The sequence below is a fragment of the Leptosomus discolor genome, chromosome 3, assembly GCF_034619465.1.
Source record: "Leptosomus discolor isolate bLepDis1 chromosome 3, bLepDis1.hap2, whole genome shotgun sequence".
In the NCBI taxonomy this organism is placed as follows: Eukaryota; Metazoa; Chordata; class Aves; order Leptosomiformes; family Leptosomidae; genus Leptosomus; species Leptosomus discolor.
In genome coordinates this window covers 31,671,590-31,696,989 of record NC_141393.1, presented here as the reverse complement: position 1 = coordinate 31,696,989, position 25,400 = coordinate 31,671,590, and the positions used below count along the sequence as shown (strand labels likewise).

Sequence of the window (25,400 nt, the reverse complement as noted above, 5' to 3'; positions counted from 1 at the left end):
ATAAATTTCCTCTGGACAAAGCTCTTCTTTGAGGAAAGCAAGCATTTATTTACTGAAAAGCTCCTGATTGTAACATAAAGCCAAGATGGGGATGGATGAGAAGCTGACCGAGAGGTTAGAGGTCAGGATTAAAGGGAGGGCAGGGACAGGTGACATAGTGGGGGTCTGCTACAGGCTGCCCTGGCCACGGTGATGAGTGGAATGAGAGCAGCCCTCTCAGGGACTTGGGGGTATTGGTGGATGCAAAACTGAGTATGAGCCAGCAATGTGTGCTCGCCAGTCGCATCCAGGGCTGCATCAAAAGCGTACCCAGGACAGGCTGAGAGAGTTGGGGTTGTTCAGCCTGGAAAAGAGAAGGCTCTGGAGAGATCTTATAGACCTTATAGTGGCCTTCCAGTACTTAAAGGGGGCCTACAGGAAAGGTGGGGAAGGACTCGTGATCAGGGATTGCAGTGATAGGATGAGGGGTAACAGTTTCAAACCGCAAATGAGTAGATTTACATTAGATATTAGGAAGAAATTCTTCACTTTGAGGGTGGTGAGACACTGTAACAGGTTGCCCAGAGAAGCTGTGGCTGCCCCCTCCCTGGCAGTGTTCAAGGCCAGGCTGGATGGGGCTTTGAGCAACATGGTCTGGTGGAAGGTGCCCCTGCCCATGGCAGGGGGGCTGGAACTGGATGATCTTTAAGGTTCCTTCCAACTCAAACCAGTCTATGATTCTATGATTTGATCAGTAGATGTTTATCATATGTGGTTATTGGCTCTTATCACTGCATACTTCTGCCTCTCATCCCACATACCTTGTCTTTTTTAACCTCAGTCTTCAATACCTGTGTATCAACTGTTTTTTTTTTTTACAGCTAGCCTGTGGCATAGAGTAATTTTCAGCTTGTCACTGAGTTACTCTGGCACGTGTTTTACAGTGCAGCCTGAACCTCTCTGACAGTCAAAGCTAAATGGGTTAGTGTTGGAACACCAAGTAATTGCTAGAAATGAAAATTAGTATCTTTAAAGTTTTCAGGGGAAGGACAGCAGGAGAGATGTATATTACCTTGTCAGTTCAATGGAACTCAGTGGAAAAGTAGAAGCAGCACAGTTCTCTGAAAACTAAATTCCCATTAATGTGTCCTCAACTTCTCCACTCCCCCAGTATGTTTCAAAACTGACTAAACTTCTGATATAAAATCAGTCCAAGTAGTTTCTCACAAAATATGTTTTATAGGTATGCAGGTTAGCCAGAGCATTTTGCTACCTACCTCCATATTGGCTTCTTAATGATGAACTAATTTACACCACCTACTTCCGATGCCATTCCAGGTATATTTTAAACAGAAAGCTTAATGTAATGAATCTATTTTAACAAGACTTTTATTGAAAACATACACAAAGTCAACAAGTCATTTAGCTTCTGAATGTACATATTAGGGAATACTCATATTAAAGAAGATTTTAAGAAAAGGTGAAATACCACTGACATGCTGCAGTTTACATTTACTAAGGCATTTAGGCTTAAGAGCAAATTATACTGTGTGTATGTGTGTGTGTATCTACATACACAAACACCTACACACAGGTTATCTGATTTGAAACTATACAGTGCTATGCAATTCATAATTTTTTGCATTTTCTGTTTTTTCAACACTAAATAAAGCTTTTATCCAAATGGCAGAAGTTGTTCACAGAACAGCAGTTATATTCTACTCTTCAAGAGTTTGCTTACAATTACAACACTAACGATGCGCAAAAAACCCCTCAGATCTTCATGGGAAAGTACTCTCTTACCAAAATGAGGCTCAAGTAAGAAAAACACTAGTTTGCAAAGGCACCGTGGAGACAGGTTTTAATACATTAAATACAACATGAATCATTCACAATAACAAGTTTAGTGTTTCTGGGAACTTTTGTAAATACAACACAGTTGGTCACACAAAAATGTTTCTGTTGATTTGTCTTGGCAACTCAGATACATCAACAGTGTAACAGCATAACAGCTTTGACAGAAAATAATGGCAGTTCTGCAAGGCAAACGTTAAACCTGACCGTATGTATTTATTAATTCCACAGTGTTTTGACAGATTATAGTAGATGCAACTTAAAGGATGCTGACACGCTCACTGAGGGCTTTCATTTCTGTTTCTTCTAGCTTGGTGTTTTCATTATGGTTAGCACTTGGACTGATAAGGTGTGCTGGATACTGCAATCCATGTTCTCCTGAATACTGTTCCCATCGGGAGTCATCACTTTCATGTGTGATGTAACGTTCCCCCATTTTACATTCAAGTTCCCTTAAATCTAACCAGGTTTGATAGTCCTGAAATAGAATAACAGTATTAGTTTTAAATTTTCTAAAATAAATCACATTCCCTTCTAGTACTAATAATATGCAAAGTGCTATTAACTCAGCAATCTAAAGGTCATGCATCCTTTCTGCTCCAGAATGAAAAAATCTTACAACTAATAAATATGAAATCTGCCTATAGAGACAGGTTTCATCTATAGAGGATTGTTTGATAAATTGATTTTATTAAACTCTGTCATAAGTATAGTATGGAGATGTTACAGGTTGTTTTGCAGAATGTATGGCCTACAGATTTCCATATCTAAATGAGGCATGGTGGTAAAACAATTCCTCACACTAGTCACAAAATGAGTAAGGAAGAAGAAACATCTTTAAATCATACACGTACGTCCTAGTGTTCTGTATCAGATAGTCAAGACAGTTGCTCCATCTCAGTATAATGGTGCAGGATATGAATTCTGCTTTTCCAAACTTAGGCAATTACTGGTCTGCTCAAAGAGACAGATACATCTATACATCATGGTACTTTGGAACGCCGTGTTGACAGTCAACAGTAAGGCTGGAAAGTGGTTTGGTTCTCGCTGTTTAGACCATCAGGCTCTGCAGCCTCTGACCTGCCTAAATTATATCTTAAGTTTAATAATTTCTTTTCTTATTCCCATCCAAAGTATACATGAAGCTGCAGTTACAAAGCCAGTCTTAGTCCCATGCAGACTAACCTCTGCTCATGATTCTGTATCAAGTTTTCTTTTTCCTCCTTCACCTTGTCTCAACCTAAGACACAACCCTGGTCACCTAGCCAAAGCATCAGAAAGCCCACACACTGTAAATGCATGAGCGCCTTCATCCTTAGTATCTTACATCCTTTGGCCCACTTCTTACACAGACCTCCTCTCAGAAATCACCTCTAAGTCTCACTGCCTCACACCACTGTTATCTTTCCTCAGCCCACAAAGCTGGGCTCTTCTGGAAAGACTCACCTCATCCATGGTGCTAGAGCTGCTGCCATCCTGCCTCACCTTAGTTCAACTCCACTCACTATTGCACAAGCAATAAAAGTGGACATAGAGAGGTGAAGGACTCTGTCCCGTTACATGAGACAGCCAGCATCCATGCTGCAGACCTTAGCTCAGATCACCTCTCTGGTCCCCAAAGCCTCAGACAAATGCATTCTGCAGTGGTTGCCAGGGAGAAGAGCAGTCTTGGAGAAAAAGACTGGAGAGTGACAGAACACATGGGAGGAAGAAAGCAAGCCCAGGAGAAATGTCCTTGGAGAAGCCAGTGCAGGGTGGGAGGCTGCAGCTCTTTTCTTCCTATACCAGCAGGTCACCCTCTACTTTGAGAAACAGCTGCAGTATAAGGTACTGGAGTAGGACTCAGCTTTCAGCTTGGATAAAGATTCCTTTGTGATTGTGGATCACGCATCTGATCTGTGCCATGCCTGTCCCACTACTTTCCTAGATGCAAATGTGGATCCCTTGGGAGATCCTGCAGGCTGATGTCCCAGCCTGGCCTCAACTTGTCCCTGTCCCTAGAGAGGGGCCCAACGCCCTGGCCTGGGGGTGGAGGGACGGGCCCTGGCTGCTCACTGCACTGATTCTGTTTCAGGTCTTTTAACTTGCAGTGATTTGGCTGCTGCCAGGATAAAAAAATTACCATGTAAGGAGCAGAAGACAGCGGATGCTAACGTCTCAAGAATTCCTAACATTTCAGGTTTTAGTTGAAGATTTTAACTGAAGGTGACTAACGCATTTTCCTGGAAAGCATAGAGTTCTTCTGATGACTGTGAAGTGAAAGCCCATTGATTCGTTTTAGTACAAACAGAATCAGGGTAGACTTCAGGCAATAAGATAATCTAAGTCATATGACTATAAGGGGTTTTTTAATATACATCATGTTCGCAGTGGACAAACAAGATACAATATTTTTGTAGTGTATTTTGAAAACATGAGAGTTTAGTATTGGAATCTAATGTTTCAGAAATTAATGAGAACCTATAGATAAACTGGTGAAGGAGTATGAGGTTCTCAGGATTTGAAAACACCTTCAGATTTGTAGATTTGCTTAGATTCTACTGTGCTTAAAGATGAAAAATTGTTGTATACTTAGAGCCTAAATGCATAAGAAAACTCACAGAATTTGTAGCAATACCTGTAACCACGGGTGGCTTAACGTTTTGTCCACACTGTAGCGCTTTCTCATTTTCACTTGCAACAAATTATTTATCAGATCAATAGCTGAAAAGAAATAATATTGGAAAATGTCAGTTTAAATATATTTGTTTCAGCTAGGATAAGCAAACAGAGAGTTAGACAGGCATGGTAGTTGTATAAAAAGGACAGTTATCCCTTCTTACTCCAGCTTTTTACAAACTGCAGTCAACGTTGATGTTCCTGAAGGTACCCATGAAACCCTTCCTAATGAGATTACAACTGTTCTACTGAACAGTTGCCTGCCAGCTAGCATATCATCTACCTCCGTGTATTCATTTGCAGGCACACAACAAAGACTAAAGATAACTCTCACTTGGTTCCTGCTCAAGTGAAAAAAAATCTCATATAAGTGAGGACTACAGTATTCTTCAGGTACCACAGTAAACATATATATATCTCCATGTATATATACTGTCATATATATGTCTGTATCTGAGACTGTCAGTATCACTTTTAGATGTAGTATAGCACCCTCCCAGGCACTGAGTGGAGGAATCAGATTTTGTAAGTTGCTAAGTCTCGCAATGCTATTCTTTTGAATTGAGCATTGTTTCTACCTGCTAGTCAGCAGTCTGGTGTTTCACAAAGGCAAGAGGGCTTCTTTACAAATGTCTTAATTTATGTGTTTCTGAAGGAGTCAATGATTCACTGAGGTTACGGGTATGTGTGCTGTGGTGCCTGAAGGGAAGAGGCCCATGAGTCAATGACCACTGCACAGAACTGCACTGAGTGAACGATTTGGAAAAATCTCTGGAATGACTGCTGAGCTTTGAATGCATCTACTACAGCCATTTAAAAAAAAAAAAAAAAAAAAAAAAAGAGGGCATCATGAAAGGTTAAATTCTATTCTAGGTGGTGCTAAATGTTCGGCATGTATTCTGGGGGAAGCTTATTGTTATAGAATAATTGACTGTCCACAAGGAATTACATTGCTGCAACTTTCAACTTTCCCATTTCATCACAATATCCCTTGGCTTGTCCAAAGTATGCTGGTTTACATCTTTCTTTCTTTGTTTATATCATGGTGACAGGGAAAGATAATCTTGAAAGTAACACAGAAACATGGCATCACTGAGGCGAACTGAGTCTGAAACATGTTAGATCAACTTTGTTGCCATCTGCATATTGAAGGAGCTGAGTAATCATCTTGTCTGTTTTAAGAGCAGAAAATGGGACAAAATTCTTTAAACTGGTACATCTCTGAGGTTGTATTTTGTGCAGCAATATGCAAAAGCTTTTCTTTTTTAACAGAGGCTTCCTCTCCCCAGGCTCAATTTGCCAACTAGAGCTTTCTGCATGTTCTGCTATGGGACAGAGCACAATGGGCACAATGTCCAGGAAAACTGGAATGCATATGGCAGCCTATCTGGATATATGCAGTAAGTTTAAACAGACAAACCTATTTTTATCAATAGCAGACTATATCTAAAGTAGACCTGACTTCCTAGTGCTGAGTATTACCTTGGAAATCAAAGCAATTGTGGGAATGAGATAAAACAAATCTCAGGACTTCTGACAAAGAAGGCATTGCCAGAGGCTCTGAGCTATGCTTTTCCTAGAGCAAATGGTCCTAATTTTACTTTTTCTGTTGTGGACTAACAGATTTTTGGCTGCTCTCTCTTTTGGTGTAAAGTACAGTTCATGCTAAATTCTCTAACTCATGTTTATTTTGTTCCCTCTCAAAATGTCTGTGAAGTGGATGGGGGATCAGAAAGCCAGTGGATAGCCAATAGGACAACTACTGATAGATGGCAGCACTCTGAAAACTAATTTGTTTTCTAAAATACTGGGGTTAATCTTTTTCCTCTTTATTGGTAAGCGAAGTTCTCAAGTTCCAAGCTATGAGGAAGAGACTGGAAAGCCAGTCATACGCCACGGTTCAGTTATAGAGTGATTGGGAAAAAGTAGCAGCCTTGGTTTTTATCTGATGCTTGGAAGAGGAGAACACAGTCCTTACCCACTGAAGTAAATCTGGGTATCAGCAAACATCAGCATCTTCTGCAACACTGTCACCTTACCCTTAAATTCAGCAGAATTACAATAAGACTTCAGTCTGTCTTTCGATAAACAGGCCAGTGCTGGACGTGAATTTAATAGGGTTTCCATTTGTTTATCATCTTCAGTGGTATTTGGGTGTCTATGATCTTCAAAGATAATTTTTCATCATTTACTATGAATCTCAGTTTGGCAAACTGGTCAAGAACTTGATGAAAGTGTTGATTGTCCTGGGAACCTGTTTCAGTCAGCCAACTGTTAAGATATAAGTGCATGTTTCCCAAGATGTCCCTCTATAACTGCCAAGTACCTACTGAATATTCTTCCTGCCATGGAGTATTGATGATGTCTCTATTATGCATCTTCTGTTCAACCCACTGGAAGCAGATATGACTGTGACCTTAACAAGTGATGAAATTACACATAGCTATTCAGCCTCCCTCGATTACAACAGGACTAAGCCCGTTTTTTTTCCTTCAGGACAATGACATACTACATGTAATAACAAATTTCTTTGTATCCTCTCGGGAAATTGCAAATGGCTTGTTGAACAGACCAGAAAGGCATTGCTCTAGACACAATCACAACAGAAGGTACACAAAAAAGGATAGGGAAGGAAACTAAAATGAAAGTGAAAAGGCAGCTTCACTGGATGGTTACGATAGTAAGCATTGAGCAATCACTTGTTCTTAAGAACAGTTTACGCAGATAGTCTGCTTGTTTCACCACTGAAATATTGCTGTCTCTGTAATAAATTTTGGTGTTCGCTTTTAGTTCTTTATCTAGGGTTCTTTTCACCAGTAAAGTTTTGAATATCATTTGCCTCTTAGCAATAAATAAGGACAAATGCAACATGACTATTATGAAGACTTAAGGCCCAAACTATCTGATACAATTCCCTTTGCTTTAATACTTGAAGTTTTCAAATGTAGATGAAGAAAGAGAACAAACGTTGAGTTTCAACAGCAAAAAGCATTTGCTACTTTTTACCAGGAAATCATGCAATCCAAGGAAAGCCACTTCTCAAACGTAGAGTTCTGAGTATCAGAAGTCAAGATGCAAGCCATACGTACTGGCAAGGCAACAAAATGATAGTGCTGTGTAAAATAAAGCAGAAGCTAGGGAGTTCAGTAGAGACAGGCTGAGTGATGGAACTGAAGGATTAAAGGATTTCCTTAGGGATCTGGAATAGTCTGTTAATGAGAAAATTCTGAATTTAACTGGTGTTAAATTGTGAAGGTTCAGATGCTGACAGATTCTGTGGGACTATTTAAAGGAAATGATGAAAGATCCTGGTTATTATCTCTGTTTCAGCTTACAAAAAAACCATCCTGTCCTGATAGTGTCCTGACAGCCACTATCTAATGTAGTTTGGTCTGGCTACATCATATAAGATGTATGAACAGTAAGATTCGTGTTGACTCAATTTCTGAATTAAAAAAAAAAATAAATCCATATAATTAATATTTTGATGATTATGTTTTGAATTGTACTGCTTAAAAACACTGGAGATAAACATTTGGAAGATATTAACATTTAGTTTCATCATACAACTCAAGTTTGATTCAGGGGACCAAACTGGGGCATCAACTGTTAGGAAATAAAATTTTCTGTCTAGGAAGATAGAGCAGTTTTGAGGCGAGGGTAGCAACTACATTGTATTTTAAAATAAATTTTATGAATTTTCAGTAGAAACTGTTTTTTTTTTTTAAATTAGGTTTTAACGCAATCCTTGTCAGACATTTTAGAAGCTTTATAAAGTTTGATAATATTCCTCTGTAAAATCAGTAATTCAATAAATGCAGTGCATTAGGAAAGACCACCTATGGTCTGCACATCATCTACAGGAATCCAACAGGTTATCATCAAGGAAGCAACCTGAATGAAAGTTCTGAGAGGACTATGGTACTGCTTTTTCTAACATTTTTATGGGCTCCTGTTTACTTCCCATGATTTAAGGATAGCATAATCAGCCAGCTAAGGGCTTATCAAGTTCCAGGAGCTGGAGACTTTGTTAAAGGGGACAAACTAGCCAACTATTCCAATAGCATGACTACTGGTCATTTAGATAGGTGATCATTCAGCAGAATTCCCAACAGGAATATTCAACGCTGCTTTAGAAAGCTGTATGTTCCCTTGATTTTAAGAAAGATTGCTCTTTAGTTACGTTTTACTGGAAAGAACCTCCAGAGTCAGGAGGTCCATGTTTCTAAACTGCTTATGGCAGTTTATTAGTATGGCAAATAATTAATTGTTGTAAAGACACAGTAACAATTTTCACTCTAAGTATCAAATTAACATGCGATAATTACAGTTTTCATAGGACTGACTGCATTAACTCAGTTAGGATGTGACCCACACATTAACACAAAATTTTATGAAATATCTGAAAAACCTATTATGAACCCACCATTCATTAGTCCTACCATACAGACTTTAGCTTTTCACATGAGCTATAAAAAAGAAATCACCTTAAGAATATCAAGAAAACAATAAATTTATACTTGGTCCAGAATTTTTTTAAAGTACACCCATAGTATTAGCCACTCTTGCAGCCATCACTTGTAAAAATTTAAGCTGCTGCCATTAATATAAAACTTAGGACTTCCTAGGCCTTGGATTTTTCTGGGTATAGCTCTACCGATTAGTGGTATAATTTTTTCACACACATAAACCCCTTCCCTACTGCTGTTCAATACACCTTTGTTGACAAATGCTCTAGTGTCCATGAAGTTATTTTGGCAAAAAATAATCTTCAGCTGGCAGTTTATTATTTTCAGGGACATGGGTTCAGCTGTACTATCAAAAAGAAATCCTTGGCAATTATAAGCGGCACCTCTACAAGGGAGGTTTTCTAATACTAATCTATCCTAGCAAACATATGTAAGTGGAGCCAAGACCTCAGTTTAAACAGCTAGTTAAACATTTACTGAGGTAGAGAGCATCTTTGAGCTATAACATGCATTTGACCTCCTTGTCCTTAATGCTCATTCATGTGACTGTCTCATTAATGTGTGAAACAGTTTCTATTCACATTATGCTGAAACAAGTCTAAATAAATATTGGCCTGAAGGCAGCTGTGGTACTTACTTCTGACTCAAAAGCAGTGTAACAGGCACACCATGATCAAATTTAATGCATGGAAGAAATTGCATTGTTTCTTCCCAAATTATTTAGTAATACGAAGTAATGTGAAGCCCCTAATAACTGTGCACATCACATAGCTCATCAGGCTAGTAGTAATAGCTGTGTTGGTAGTTGATGAAAAAAGAATTATGAATACATTGATTTATGAATATTCCACAACAGAACAAAACACACCATGAATAATCCAAAGCATATAGCACATTTTAGGACCACGCAGTTCAAAAGAGCAGCCATCACCACCACATTGAAAACACACTGGGTAAAACACACTAACAGGCAGAAAGACAAAATCCTTCAGGGAGTTTTGCCTTTATATTTATCAGTATTTATTTTTTGTAACCTGTAGCTAAGTCAAAATAAATCTTTTGAGATGATGCAGATATGGTGGACTGGAAGGTCAAACTTGAAAACAAACAGTAATGCTGTTGAAAGTAGTCTCCATGTTTGATGGATGTGAAATTTAAAGCTATAAAATAGGAAAGAAGTCTGCAAGTAGATTCCTCAGTATTAATATCTAGCAAAATTCCACAATGAAGTCTGAGTTAAAGTCAAATTGTCATACAGTAATTCAGTGAATTTGGAAATGTAAACTGGCTTGACAATCATTGACAACAGAACAGAATGGGCAATGGAACGTTGAATGGCTATGACAAAACCCGTTTTTCTACAAGATATCCAAAGTTTACCACAGAAACTACCTCTCTACAGTAATCTCTTAAAATTCTATTTAGATATATAAACATAAACTCAGTTTTTAGGCAGTATTCTTTCAAAAGAGAGAAGTTATTGGAAAAAGGTGGGAAAATGCAGCCACTTAGTGGGGGTGGAAATTGAAATTCCCTATGGAGGAATCTGTGAGACTGTGTGTGTGTGTACACAATCTCCAATAAACCTTAAAATGTAAAGCAATTGGGTTTGGTGAAGTTGGAGAAGGGATTTTGTGCATGAGGGCTAAGCTTTGGGAAATGATGCTCACAGAAATGTTCTGAATGGATAATCAGTCGCAAAAAAACCCCACATTTCTGAGAGCTACAAAAATTGAAAGGTCTTAATTTTTACAGGTTAAGTTTTCATGGGGGGAAGAGGACGGAGAAAGCATTATACAAAAAAAAGCTAGAATTTCTCATCAGGAAGAGTTGATGAGATTAATCCAGATGTTATGACACCAGACAGACACATTATGGAGAGAAAAGAGTCATAGTCAATGAGTCGACCACATTCCTGAGTGGCAGAAAAGGCAGAACTGTTGATAGCAACTGAAAGATATTAGACACTCAAAAATATTATCCTCAAATGGATTCTGCCTTTTTTCTTGGCTTCTGACTGTAGATTTTTATTTTAAAATTTGCTAGAAGATGCTACAGAAAAAGTAATTCTCAAGAAAATAAACTAACACAGACCACACTATTACATTCATGACACACTTTTCCTCCAAAATACAATTTCTTCCCATATGTTTCTGCTCTGAACCTGCTAGACTTTATTTTAAGTATATTGTTTATATAACCATGCATTTTAAGCTGTTAGGGGTCATGCATTTTTACAAAACTATCACCTCAGCAGCGCAGTTTAGAATCTTAAAAGGCAACTGAATTTTACCTTAAGACCATTAATTGAATAAGGAACAAGAATAGGAACATTCAGGCTACTTTACCACTGTTGTTGCTTTTCCAGACACAACGTTTAAGTATGACCTATCTCATTTTCTTTTTTTTTTTCCTTTTAAAGTTTTGCTACCCTCTGCATTCCAGCTCCCAAATTAACATGCTGTTGCTTGGCAATATCAGAAAAAGCATCTACTGAGCACTAAAACCAAAGTGGCGATAAACACAGTATCATTCACTCTAATTTGTGCACTGTCCATTAAATGCAAAGAAATACGTGATTTTGTTAAGAAGTAAAATACCTGAGCTTTTAATTACTCTCCAATCACAATAAAAATAGAAGTAAACATGGCAATAACTAAGTTTAGCTATTCTTAAACTTTTTACATGAGTAACGGTCTGAAAAGAGCGCTGAAATAACTATGGTTGCAAGAAGTTTTGCATTCAATTTTGCTCTCTGAGCCAGAATAACGTTATAAGCAAGAAACAAAAGGTTTGACCTCTGTTCTGCCTTCCTCAGTGCTGATTTTTGCAATAGGCGTGCAAAAATTCCTAACACTGCTTTCATTAGCTATTCTGTGACAAATTATATGCCCTTTAATAAAATCATAGTTGCACACACATTGGCAATACCTTTGGTTGATGATCACTTCCTTTAATCTAAACTGAAAATTGCGTAACAGGGTAAAAACTGCATAACTTTAGAAACATTTATGGTTCCACTAAAAGTACATAGACAGAATTTCAAGCAAATGAGTTCGTGCTGTTTAAGAAGCAGCTAGCTCAGGTCTATCAGCTGTGTATGTTTGTGATCCTAACCTGGTACAGCTATGAAGTACACTCCTCCCCCATTGTTTTAGGGTGTCTGTCTTATCTGCCATCACTTGCTTCGTGCATAAAGCAGGATTGTGGATATAGACAGCAATAGGTTTGAATAAACATTTATTTATTTTACTGTTTTTTTCTTCAGCTCAAATGGATATGTAATTCCTCCTACTTCTCACAGTCTTATAACCGTGTTTCTAGGATTACCATATTATGAACATTCATAGCAACCAGTACTGACATACTTCAGCAGTAAAAAAATAAGAAAGTCATGCATATTACCTTTTACATAGTCAGAGAACCTGAGCACTTTTATTGCCATGCACAAATCAGAGTTAATATTAATTCTCTTAGATGGTAGCCTGGCTCTTCTAAGTTCACTGAATTCTCAGTTTCTGCCCACTGTTACTGAGGCATGTAATACAGTCTCTGGATGAAAACTAGCTATAATGTACAATTCATAGAGTCCACTGTTAAAGAGTGCTTGGACCCAGCATTGTGGACACATGAGAAGAAAGCAGTAAGTAATGGAGAAAGAAAGCAGAAAATTTACATTTGTTTTACTTATGATAACCTTCTGACAAATGGCTCCTATTTTTCAAATTCACACAGCACAACACTTTAAAAAGATTTTTCTTACCTGCATTAAAGATAATATTTATTTTGCATTTATTTTATCTGCAATGATACTTGTCTAATCAATTTTTGTTTCAATTTTTTAATGCTATAGCAGTGCAGCAAAATTTTGGTTGAAGGTTTCTGTGAAGACTGTGGTTGTTTATTATCTGTTAAAGTTCTCTCAAATATTTGCACAAGTTTTTAAATGTCAATAATTATATTGGACTAACTGCTGGATTTTCACCATTTTTTTTTCCTTATGAGTAAAAATCACTTAAATAATTCTGGTTTAATTTTAAAAACAGAGAATAATGCTTCTTGCAAGAAAATATCTGTGTAGATACTTCAAGGCAAACAGCAATTTCCATCATACCAGCTTGAAAGAAACAGGCTGATCAATGTTTATTTACAAAGACTGTGCCAGATTCTGCAGCAGCATCACATTCCACACTGCAACAGAACTCCCTTACAAGGTTGAGTGGAAGAACTAGTCAATGATCATTACTTCCCTCTTGGGAGAATTATTGCTATGATGCAAATTGCACAAAATAGTTAAACAAGAAATCTACTGTGTCTTTAAAAGAAATCTATTATGGATCTTTTTATATGAAAATTTAAAAAGTAATCAGTCATCTATGTTAAATAATCTGTTGTAAAATGTTCAATGATTAAGAATAATTGACAAAAGGAATAATGGAAAAGATCTGGCACGCAAATACACAATTCATTCGCTTAACCTGTTTGGGAAGATGGAAGAGCCTATGACAAGCTAAAGGAAGATTTTCAATGTAACCTGTTGGGATTGAAACTAGTTCCCTGTCTGTACTTTGTACATTTATAGCACTTAGTGCACAGAAATTTAAGACCCCCAGTGTATTTTAGCTTGAAATGAGCTTCATGTTACCATAGCTTACATTTAAATACACATACCTTTTCAAATTGTTTTTATTTGCAATGTTGAGTAAGCAACTTCATAAAATCTTTAAAATCATCTCTGTTTCCCCCCAAAATGCTTCAACCACTTGTAGCATCAATTACCATGGCAGTGTTCAGAACTGTAATCCAGGTTAGATGGGTCTGGACACCAGGTACAGATTTGCATTTTAACCATGCTAGATGGCCAGAGATAACAGAAACCGTATGGAGCCAGGAGGGCCCCTGCACCTGCCCTCCTATGACCTGCGCAGGAGTGTGGACCAGAGTAGCTGACATGGGAAAACCATCCCTTTATTTCCCCTAGGTAATTAATCTGGAGTTTAAGTTCAATTCTAAGTTCTAAAAATCAGCATTATTGAGTAATACTTGGACAGAGATCTAGACTCCAACTCCCTCTGTTAAACACCATGGTTCAGACTTTTTTCAGGTTTTTGTTTAGCACAACAGAGTGGCTCATCAGCTAGCAATTTAAGATACATAATAAAATCACAATGTATAAACAGATTTTAACTTAATAATTTGTTAAAGCATGTTCTTTCCCTCCCTTCTGCATGCCTGCAGTCTGACAGCCATTAATTCTTAATGAAGGCTGTGATTCTATAAAAAGAGAGATAACACCCCAGTAGGTGAGCTTTCTGTAGGTGCTCTAGTGAATCTTCACCTCTGAATGTAGAAATTGATCTTCTGTCTACCACAGTAGAAACTTGTGGGAGACAATTTCTTGCAGCCTCTTCTGTGTTGATTGCTGTTTGCTTATCTCTAGCGCCAGATAAAGCATTGCTGCCAACAGATTCTGTCAGCTTACATATCAGGAGTGTGTGGAGGTTCAGGAGGACTTCAGTGTGTAATTGTGCAGATTTATAGCTTTTTTTTTTTCCCCAACAGATCTCATCAGACTTCATCTGCCACTGAGATAAAACTACAGACAATGCTCTCAAAGCATTTTTCAGCTGAGAATCTCACATGGCTATAATGTATATTATAGTAAGAAACAGGTACACTTCTCTAAGACACGCTTAACATGCAAGTTAAACATGTCACCTCAAATCCAGAAAAACTGTACTGTAAATAATGTAAATTGTAAATGCTAATATTTTACTTCAATTTGGTACATATTACAATTCAGAAAAAAAGATAAGAATCTGATGTCAATATTTCCTTCGCTTTAAGACTTATGAAGCAAAAAGTTAAGGACAGAAAGATAATGATTAAAATAAAAAAAAAAATCCCAAAGAAAATCAAGCTGCCTGAAAACATCTGTTATGTACAAGAAAATGTTGGTGAAGCCAGAACTGGTATTTTTGTTAAATGTCCTGCTTAGTTGTGTTTAGAGACATTGTTAATAGAATTAATCTACCTTCTTTAAAGATGTTCATAATGAATTATTTACATTGTTCTTTTACTATCGAAAGTCTTTGATGCCATTGACCAGAATTCTAGTTTCAAAAGCCTCATTGGTTATCTCCAAGCCTTCCCTCCCCTGCAGAAAGTCTCTTCTATGACACTTCCTCACAGTGTTCTTGAAACCTCATCTGCTTGGAATTGTTCAGTCTTTTTTATCTTCTCCACAGAAAGACCATCAGGGTATAGCATCCTACTGAATGGAAACTAAATTACTGGCACAAGTAGAATGAGGAAAAAAGTCTATAGAGGCACTAGAGCTGAAAGAACAAGTACAGAAGTAAATATAAGCAACAACAGTTCCAACAGCTGAGGTTTCTCACAAGATTCTATAGCAACTCAATCTGTAGGTGGATATGTGCCTCCTTCAACACCTCCTGGAGAGATCCCATGCTAGAGGATTATGCCATATGCAGTCTATGCAGGAAACGTCTAAAGCAGCTGATAGCACAAAACAGAGACATTACATTATGGTACGTTATGGTACCTTGACATTTTGTTTCCCACACTGGTATGTACAGGGGAAAAAAAATAAAAAAGCAAAATACAGCTACTCTTTTTTAGCATTTATATAAAACCAGCCACAAACAGCTATTACCTTCATGAGAAATTTCTTTCCATGGATTAGGTGGATACATGAAAGCAGCATTCTGGATTTGGTCATGTATGTCTTCATCTTCATTGAATGGAAAGGTACCACTGAGGCTTACATAGATGATGACACCCACAGACCACATATCCAGAGATCTGTTATAGCCTTTGTTTCTCAGCACTTCTGGAGCAAGGTAGGCTGGTGTTCCTACAACTGAACGCCTAAATGATTTCTCTCCAATGATTCGGGCAAAGCCAAAATCACAAAGTTTTACCTGTTTAAGGAAAAATGCTATAGTAAGACAGACACAATTTTTATTATCAAATACACAGTTGAGAAACTTTTATCATGGTTTAGTTGCAGGATCCATTGCATCTCCTCTCTTCCTTCACTCCATGAATAAACCACAGTAAAATCAGTAACACAGGACAGCTTAGAATGAAAGAAATACAGCTTTAGATGGGTCTAACAGCTCAGGCTCCTAGTGCAAGTAGTAGTATAAAAGTAGTATCAATTTGAATATGGGGCATTGAAGGAGATTATAGATGAACTCTGCAGATCAAAGGTCACAGGAGCTGATACAGATACCTTTTAATGAGAAATATAACGAGCCAGAAAGTATATTTAAATATTCTGCAATCTACCTGGCCCTTGTTGTTCATGAACTGTACCCTAACTTTGAGAAAAATAACTCTTTCCAGCGACTACTTGCAAATTGTCACTTATCTGGATCAAATCAACCAGATAAGTAATTTGTGCTGTAATGGTAAGCAAATTAGAAACAACCACACAAGTAGTTACGTCATGCTTGAATTTCTAGTTGAATATTCTAGGCAAATGACAAAAGGCAAGGATTTTCAAACATGTATTCTTTGGCAAGTTTTTTGAATAAGTGATCAGTTTTTTCCTATCTAAAAATTCTCTGGAATTCCTGGAGGAGATACAGACAGGCCATTAATCATTTTTTTGCTTCTTCATAAAATAATCATTGCTAATGCTTATTAATTCGAACGATTTATCTTAAGAAAAGCCATTTTCTACTTGCCTGCGGGAAAGGATCAGCTGATGCCAATAACACATTTTCTGGTTTGAGGTCACAATGAACAATATTTTTGAAATGAAGATGTCTTAAAGCAACAAGGATCTGTGAAGAAACAAATCAGAAAGAAGTTCAGTTTTAAATGTCGTACTTTATTTTTGGTTTATATTGGTCGGCAATATCAGTGATGAGAGAAGCAAGAACTGGTGTAGAGAGAAACAATCCAACAAGAATGTACTTTTTACAAGAACGTCTGCAATGGAAAAAAAAGAAAAAGCAAAAATGTCGGCTATTACTTGTTGTGCCTCAAGTTTTCTTGATGTTTCACTGCATGGAATATGAGTTTTCCCTCTGCAAAGACTTGTATTTTAAACATTTTTTAAAAACTGGGTTCTAAGTACTTGTTTGTTTTTTTTGGTGTGAAAACTTTGGACGCAGAAACATTTGCAAAATGACCTTCTAGATCTAAATTTGCTCAAAAAATTTCACAGAAATATTATGTGATCCAATATAAGCATTTTCTTGAGGAAAGAAAGCATAAGGAGTGTTGCATGTATTTTTATTCCGTTACACACACAAGAACATGGCAACAGAGTGTAACGGATATCCATTTTTAACTCTATTCCTTGCGTCTGGTCAGGGGCTGGCGGAATTTCCCACTATATTAGAGCAGGGAATGGCAAGGAGGCTGACACACCCAGGAAGGTAAGAAACGAAATTCGGAAGCTGGTGGCAGTTTTGCCCATGGAAGTCTGAAAACTAGAGAACATATGTTCTACCCCAAATCATAAACTTCCACTGTAACACTGTTGTTCCTGCCCCTTTCTTTTTCCTGACTGCTGAAACACAGGCTGCTCTGACTCCGAGATGGCTCACTACTCAATTGTGTATCGAAATTTAAACCAGTATCATGGGCAGCCAAAGAAGCAATAGGATAATATGACCACAGGAAGAACAAAAAAAACCCCAGATCACATTGTCAACAGAAGTCATGCAGGAAACCAGACTCATTTACTCAGAGGTAGTAGTGAGGTACAATCTCAGCACAGAAAATATGCGCAAAAGGGCACAGTATGAACTGCAATGGTTAGGTATGGGGCGGTTCAAGAGACTCAAGTTTCTTTGTATATGTCTCCAACTGTTTGCTGTTAGTGCTTTGCATCCCTTTCTTGTGCTTAATTCTTCAAGCATATGAGAAACTGGAGCTTGATGGCCCTTCCCTCCAGCAGCCAGACAGCTGTACATGCGGCTAGTTCTAAGTCCTCTTAATGGTTTACTACCTATCAGATAATGTACAAAAAGGTGTCTTACCATCCCTGATATTACAATTCAGGCTTTCATAAATCAGACAGGTAAATTATAATAAAGAATGGCTAACTAGCTTTTAGAAAACTGGCTTTTAGAAAAGTGCTGCTGACCAGCCTTTAGAGATACAGAGGGAGGCCGATTTGTACTAACCGTTATGCATATATCCATTGCAGACTAACTAACTAACACTGTAAAGATAAGAATGAAGCAGAATTGGCCAAGCGAAGGACACCAGGTGGAATCCTCCAATCAGACTGTGGGGCTCAAGGAACACAGAAGACTAAGCAGGAGAGACAGGGAGGGCAGCTAGCAAGAGCTGGTTCTGCAGTTTGGAAAAGACCCAGAATGGTGCAGGGCATGCAACACAGGACAAGTTCAAAAGTTCAACCACGAGGAAGACTCGGACCTTCATCCCCAACGACCACCAAGGACCCCCAATGGGGGGCGTAACTTGGGCGGACTGAGGTGGGACTATGGGAGGAACTTATGTTAATGAATTCCTGGAAATAATTAGAGTAACCCAACCTTTTCTTAGAAATGTAATGAATAAACATGAAAGCTGTAAATATAAGGCAAAAATCCTAATGCTTGGGTGCGCAAGTATGGAAGGAGCTATCCCTCGTGCTGCCCGGCGCCGCAATAAAGAATACCTGCTTAATAACACTTAGTTGTTATTGAGTTTTCTTGGCTTCAAATTACGTCAAAAAGCAAAACATAAACAGTGATAATAACTGACCTCAAGTCTCCTTCTAGGTCTATAATTAATTTCTTACCTGAGTAATTAAAAACTTTGTTATTCTCTCTGGCAATCTGCCCTTTTCACTTGATAAGATCATCTCCAGCATGTCTCCATGGAGTTTTTCCATAACAACAAACACTCTTTCCGGCGTCTCAAACATACACTCCAGATTTACAACCCCAGGATGATGAAGATTCTATTAAAGATAAATACAGCACTAGATTTCCCAACATGATCTGTAGGTTTTACCATTACATAACCAGTCTTCAGATCCCCCTAAAACAGACAATGTTTCAGTATCTTGTAATTTAAACTGTGTGCCTAACCTGTAGGCAACAGGCATGAAATTTCTACAGAAGAATGGATGAACTTCAAATTGGTTTAACAAACATACATTTTCCTTATTGTGTCTGGTGCTTAAAACTGCAGAAATTGTAATTCCTAACGTGACATTGGCAATACATTTGATCTTGGCTGTTTATGCAGACTAAGCAGCCAAAATACGAGCACTTTTTCAAAAACACTAGCAATTATCAATTACATAATTAAAATTTTATCTAGTATTTATAGAAATGCATAAATGGAGTTAATATGGTAAAAAAAATAATAGAAGAATACCTGTAAAATTGCAACTTCATTACGAAGTTGACTTTCCTGTTTAGTTGGAAACCTTAGTTTGTCAATTATTTTAATGGCAACATCTCTTCCTGTTTTGCGATGTTTTCCTGCATTAATAAAACAGAAGGCCTCTATCAATTAACATGATTAATTCTGAAAAGTGTTCCACTTTCACTGAGTTGTACAAATGGCCACAACCAAGTAATTCTTCAGAGCAGATTTGCAGCAATTAAATCACTAAGTCATGAAAAGTCTTCTGTTATTTCACTTCTTTCTATCCTTTGACAAGAAAACTTTTATTATCACCTGACAAAGCTGTTTAAACATGTAAGAAACAGATATGAGAAAGTCAGTTCTGCATTTCAACAATATAGGTGCAAAGTTAACTCTCTCATATACATACATATATATACACACACACACACACACATACATGCTTGTTCATATACTTCAGCTGCACTCTTTGCAGCTGGCAGGTTGTAGGCTTAGTCCTTTGATAGCAGTTCCGGATCAGCAAATAATGAAATAAGTGATTGCCTTTAGGCATGTGAGTGCACGTCCCAGCTTTATCAGAGAGCCATAGAAATTCTTCAGTGAGAAATTTATTGCTAGTTCTCACTTCACACTGTCTCAAGCACCAGCTGTACCTAAATACACCCCCAAAAACTGCTGGAAAAAAAGAGGAAAAAAGAGAGGAAAAATGGCTAAGAAAACAAAATAAGTGAAACAATTCTAACAAAGTACTGAAAAACAAAGGAAAAAAGCTTACAAAAACATGCAAGAAAAACAGCAGGGAGAACAATTTTTTTTTTCATCCATTATAGTTCTCAAAAAGAACACCTTTCTGCACTTCAGGGTTTTCTTTACTAGAACTTATAGAGAATATAAAGCTTTTAATAGACACTGACCCACTAATGGGCAGAAAACAGACTTTACAAAAAGACTTTGTCAACAAAAAACAGTTTCATTGTTTAATGAATATCGCTTATATAAAACAATGGGCAGCTAATTTCTGTAACAAAACATTTCAGAGTCCAAATACTTTCACCATTCAAGAGATTTTCTATCTTAAGCATAATTGTACAAGACACCAAAGCCTTACCTCCATAAACAATTCCAAACTGTCCTGATCCCAACACCTCATCTGGGAAGATTTGGTATACAGTGCTAATATCCTGTTTATATAAACGTAACAAATATTAAGCCCTGAGATATGGAAACAAGATTTGTATTTCATTTGCTTTTTCTAGTGGGAAGTAGCATACATTTACTATAGTACATCTCAAAATATATTATGTGCCAAAAACATTCATGTGGGTTTTCTTAAAAGCCACGTTCACTCCAATTGCTGTAAAAGCTGCCGAATCTTCGATAGGCTTCAGCCACTGCCATCTCCCAGACAAGTAGCTTCTAGCACGCAGGATTACACTTAAACTTTGTGAAATCTGAAGACGAAAGTACATATGGAAATAAAGAGGGTCTTGTTAGCAACATTCTACCCAGATGTCCTAGAATCCCAGACCTAGGAATTACTGCTGGGTTTTATGAAAAGGGAGAAATCACAAATTTAAAATATTGGAAAAGTTCCCATGTCAGCTCATGTCAGCCATGGAAACACAAGTGGTTTCTTTGTTTACAGAAAGCTTTCTAAGTATGAGCAGTTCTGGGCTTTGGCTTTTTGTGTTTGTCCACTGAGAGGGGTAAAATATTCCATCCGTGCCAGAGAGGGCGTCTCACATCTCACTATTCCTTAGTGTCTAAACACAAGCTAAAGCACAAGCTGTTAGCAGATTCATTTGGGAGACTCAAACAAACCTCAAATCTTAGAGCTCATTTTCATTTCCCTGATATTTAACCAGCAGCCTATACAACAAATGGTAAAAGAACAGCAAAGAACTTATAATAAAGGCTGTCTTGCTTTTTCTTAGGAAACAAATGGACTCATCCCTAGCAGGCAATCTTTTCCTGCCAAATACCAGAGCTTCCCCAAAGCTTTACCTGGCTGCAGGCACTCCTGTTTATTTCCTCCGCCCATGAGACAGAAAGCCAGTGGTGTGACTGTTTACCTTCACTGCATGTCCTGTGCCTTAACTGTCCCAGTGCAAAAGAAACTCAGAATTCTTTACATCTGTGTAACAACATACGCAACTCCTCCTTCTGATAGAGTTTAATCATTGTACAACAGAGAGTATCTGATCTCTCAGTGATGACAGGAAATGATATATTTATAAAGGCTTGTGATGCGCTTTACGAAGTCTGGCTGACAAATTCCATGAACTAATAACTTCTACGGCTCGCTTTTCCTTTTGGTAATTAACTTCCTGCCAGGATCCACAGTTAAACTCTGTGTTAAGTGAAATTACCCATACGTAATTCTTGTGTCTCAAGAAAAGTTGCCATGAAGATGATTTTTCTCAAAAGTTAGCAAAGCTAATTGGTTGTTAATTTCTACAAAGTAAGCGAAAAATGGCTGATGGGAACTCCTCTAACACTCCTCTCTGCAAAATAGATCAATGACTTCGCAAGCTTAACCATAGCATGTCTAGCACCAGCATCCAGAGAACACTCACCACATTTTCTTGAACTTGGCAGTTTGACACAGAAATACTGATGGATATATCCCCTGGGGAAGAAAGTAAAATATACTTTAGATTGCAGTGCTTTTACTTCAAACAGTAGTAATAGGAAGTGACATCTACATTACACCAATATCTACTGACAGCTCTAGAAATTGGACCAATTAGGTCAGTTTGTTCATCTACCAACCAGTATAAAATTACACCAGCCCACAAATATGTGATTTAAACAACAGTTTTACAGTGTATGGAAAAGAACAGAATACATTTCATTATTCATTTTTTAATAGTGGAATCTCATAATTCCCATTTATAAGCTTAATAATGCTTTTTTCCATTCTGTTTTGGGGCTTTATACCTCATGCAAGTAACATAACTGCAACTAGGGTAAATTGTTTTTATTTATTGGATTTAATAATTTTTATTTATAGTGTCACCTACAAAGTACTTGATACTATTCAGATGAAGGCCAATATGAATTCAGATTCATCTGCACACTGTTAAAACTAACACACGTTTCAACTGGCTTAAGAGACATTATTAAAACACACAGTAGAAACAAAAACTTGCAATTGTGCTTTAATAAAACAAGCACTGGATTCAGCCTCTACAAATTCAGGCCTTAGGATGTTGCCATAAGCATTCTGAACCACAAACCTACTGAGGGGTTCAATAAAACTTGAGAATATGCCTGTTGCTAACTGTATTACACAGAGATGTCATTTTGGGGAGGAAAGAATGGTTCTTTGGAGCATTACCGCTTCTGTCTTCTACCTCTGCCTAGAATCCTGTTCATGCTGACTTTTCATTTTCGTAGCGTGGATTTAAGCCTCATCGAAACCAGTGTTGTCTACTATAAAGCCTGTATTACATACTGAAGACACCCACTGCTACCCATCAGCACCCCTCCTAGTTGCAGTAAGTAGCATGAGTAACTTCTGCCCCATATATGGCTTATTCCCTCATCCTTTCCTTAGGAACAGACTGTTTTTGGAATGGAATGTTTCAGTTACGTACAGGCTTTTTATCATTGCCAATTTGTTTTCAAATGTATGTTCTGCTTTGTGTTTACATGAAAAAAAGCACAGACAAAGACATGGACAAGTCTTACACTTTGAGCAGAAGACAGAAGGTTGCTTTCATTCTCAATCCCCACAGGAATTTGTTCTAAAGGTCTCACGTGACCTTAATTTTTGCCAAAAAAAACAAAGATAACTACTAACTTGTAAAGAAAATTACCAAACTTCCCAAGAGGGAGAGAAGACAGCTGTCATTCCCACTCCAGCATTTTAGGTGATTTGTTTAGCTATGCTGGGCTTAAACCAGGGGCACTAGGCAACTAGCCTGACTGAAATGACATCCAGAATTTGACACTAGTTTATGCAGAAACACAGTCAAGAAAGCAAAGGACAGCTGATCTAATCTGATATGTGAGCTGTTGTGCCTGGAGATGTAATGCCACAGACTGTTGTATTACTTGGTTTCTGAAGGGCTTGCAGTCTCATTAGCATTTTGCACTGCATTAATAGCATCCAGATGTCAAGTGCTAAAGTGGATGTATACTGCAACAAAAAGTCTAATCCAAATTGTGTAGACATACCCAAATTTGCTTTACACTGACTAGGTTGACTACAAGTAGATGAGCAAGGACAGCAGCACATGTCTAGTAGCGGGGAACTGTTTGCTTTGTGCTACTTTGTTATCAGCACCTGAGCTAGATTTAAATGAGTTTCATGTTTGGTTTACATAAGCTATCATCTTTGCCAGAGAATTACCCAAAGGTATGTAAATTGGAGGCAAAGATATATTCAGTCCTTTTGGTCCTGGGTAACGTCCATGCCTTGTTATGCTTAGAACAGCTGTTCTTCACACTCGGGCTCATTTCATCTCAGCATGGGACAAAGTTTGTGGGAGTTGTACAGCCAAATGTGATGAAAGGGAATGTACCATCTATGCTGCAGTGACCTAAAGAGTGAAGAGCTGCTTCTGCAGATAGCTAGAAACATAAATTACAGTCATGATGGGAAAAATCTATCACTTCCCAACTGCAGCTCAGAAAGCTTCATGCCTTTGCACAAGGAGGCTAATACTCATGTCAGCAACACATATGTGGATTAGATGCCTTACTAATATAACAACTATTTGCTTGCTAATAAATCTGCATCTTGTATACTAATGTCCTAGTATAAACTGGAAACACATGGATGAGAAATGTTGGTGTGAAAATAATACGTAGACAGGTGATAAGACATGACAGAATAGCCTTTACTAGCTGTGCAATACTTCCTTTCAACACATGCATTCAGCAATGTCATTTGTGGTATAACTCTACTTATCTGAAATGGAGGAAATGAGTGAACTTACTGTGCAGGCTGGGTCCTGACCCAGTTGATGCTCCTTTAGGGATGACAGGCATCAGAGCATGCTGTATTGCCATCTCCCACATTCGTGCCACATCGATGCCAATACCACTGGTGATAACGCAGTTATTCAGTGGAACACTTGAGAGGTTTTCTATGTTTTCTCCAACATAATAGACTATATTTGCTGTGCTTATTTCAAAACAATGAGGATTGGCTCCTTGAGGCAGCAAAGTGAAAGTTTTTGCAGGTTCCAGAGACAAAATTTCAGACAATGGGATTTCCTAAAATGAAAAAATTATTTACTTTGTGTGTAAATATTATCAACATGTAAAACTAAAGCATGAATTTTATTTCACTAATGCATGGTATTAGCTGTTCCTTTCAACCACATGCTCCTTGTACAAACAAAAAGACTCTTGTAACCTGAAACTCCACGACACAGAGAACTGTTGATGGTAAAATACTAAGTGTTTCTTTCCAAGACCAAGTAGAAGTTCAATTATTTAATTAAAGAAATCAAAGAGAGCAGTGAGGTGCCATCGGAAAAGAGCAGGACCATCCATATATCAACCGAACTCCAGTAGAAAATTAAACCCTGTTGACTCCGTATTTAATAAAATTTATTTGCAGTAAACTATTTGCAGAATAAATCTATTCAACATTAAGATTCCAAATCCACCTTTCACATAGGTGTAAACTTGATTGTTTCATCTTGAATAACACTTATGGCACGTTTCACTGACATATTTCCCTGAGAGGAAGCCGTATGAAAAAAATACTTTCCATTATTAAAACTTCTTGCAGTAATGCCTAAGGAGTTTAACTGCCTCAGGTAAAAGGACAGGAGCATTAAAATAAACTTTTACAATCAAAATAACAACATAATGTCCAAAGGACAGAATTAAACTAATACATATTATACCTAATTATTTGGAAAGAATGTGTATTATGTATGACAATATCAGGTGAGTTTCTTGGCAGAATTTGTGGCTGGTACTGAATTGCCCCTGTACAAAAACCTTCCATTTCCACCACATGTATTTTAGAGGTCCTTGTTAGCTGACAGCTTTCTGATTCGAGACTTGTTTGTGAAAGGCAAAACACACACATGCAGCTTAAAATAATGA

At 37.7% G+C, this 25,400-nt stretch overlaps 1 protein-coding gene across 3 annotated transcripts in view; it reads right to left on the bottom strand.

Annotated features, from left to right (window-relative positions):
• Positions 1-1,551: 1,551 nt before the first annotated feature.
• Positions 1,552-25,400, bottom strand: part of PRKD1 (protein kinase D1) — a 142,119-nt gene continuing 118,270 nt past the window's right edge. For all 3 annotated transcript variants that reach the window (XM_086463648.1, XM_086463649.1, XM_086463647.1), the window contains 9 exons: positions 24,275-24,554; positions 21,905-21,957; positions 20,437-20,509; positions 19,335-19,441; positions 18,751-18,912; positions 16,676-16,774; positions 15,637-15,904; positions 4,451-4,536; positions 1,552-2,311 (listed from right to left, as the gene is read on the bottom strand). In XM_086463648.1, the coding sequence (XP_086319774.1) occupies positions 2,093-2,311; positions 4,451-4,536; positions 15,637-15,904; positions 16,676-16,774; positions 18,751-18,912; positions 19,335-19,441; positions 20,437-20,509; positions 21,905-21,957; positions 24,275-24,554 (1,347 nt within the window). In that variant the 3' untranslated portion in view covers positions 1,552-2,092. The remainder of the gene's footprint in view (positions 2,312-4,450; positions 4,537-15,636; positions 15,905-16,675; positions 16,775-18,750; positions 18,913-19,334; positions 19,442-20,436; positions 20,510-21,904; positions 21,958-24,274; positions 24,555-25,400) is intronic.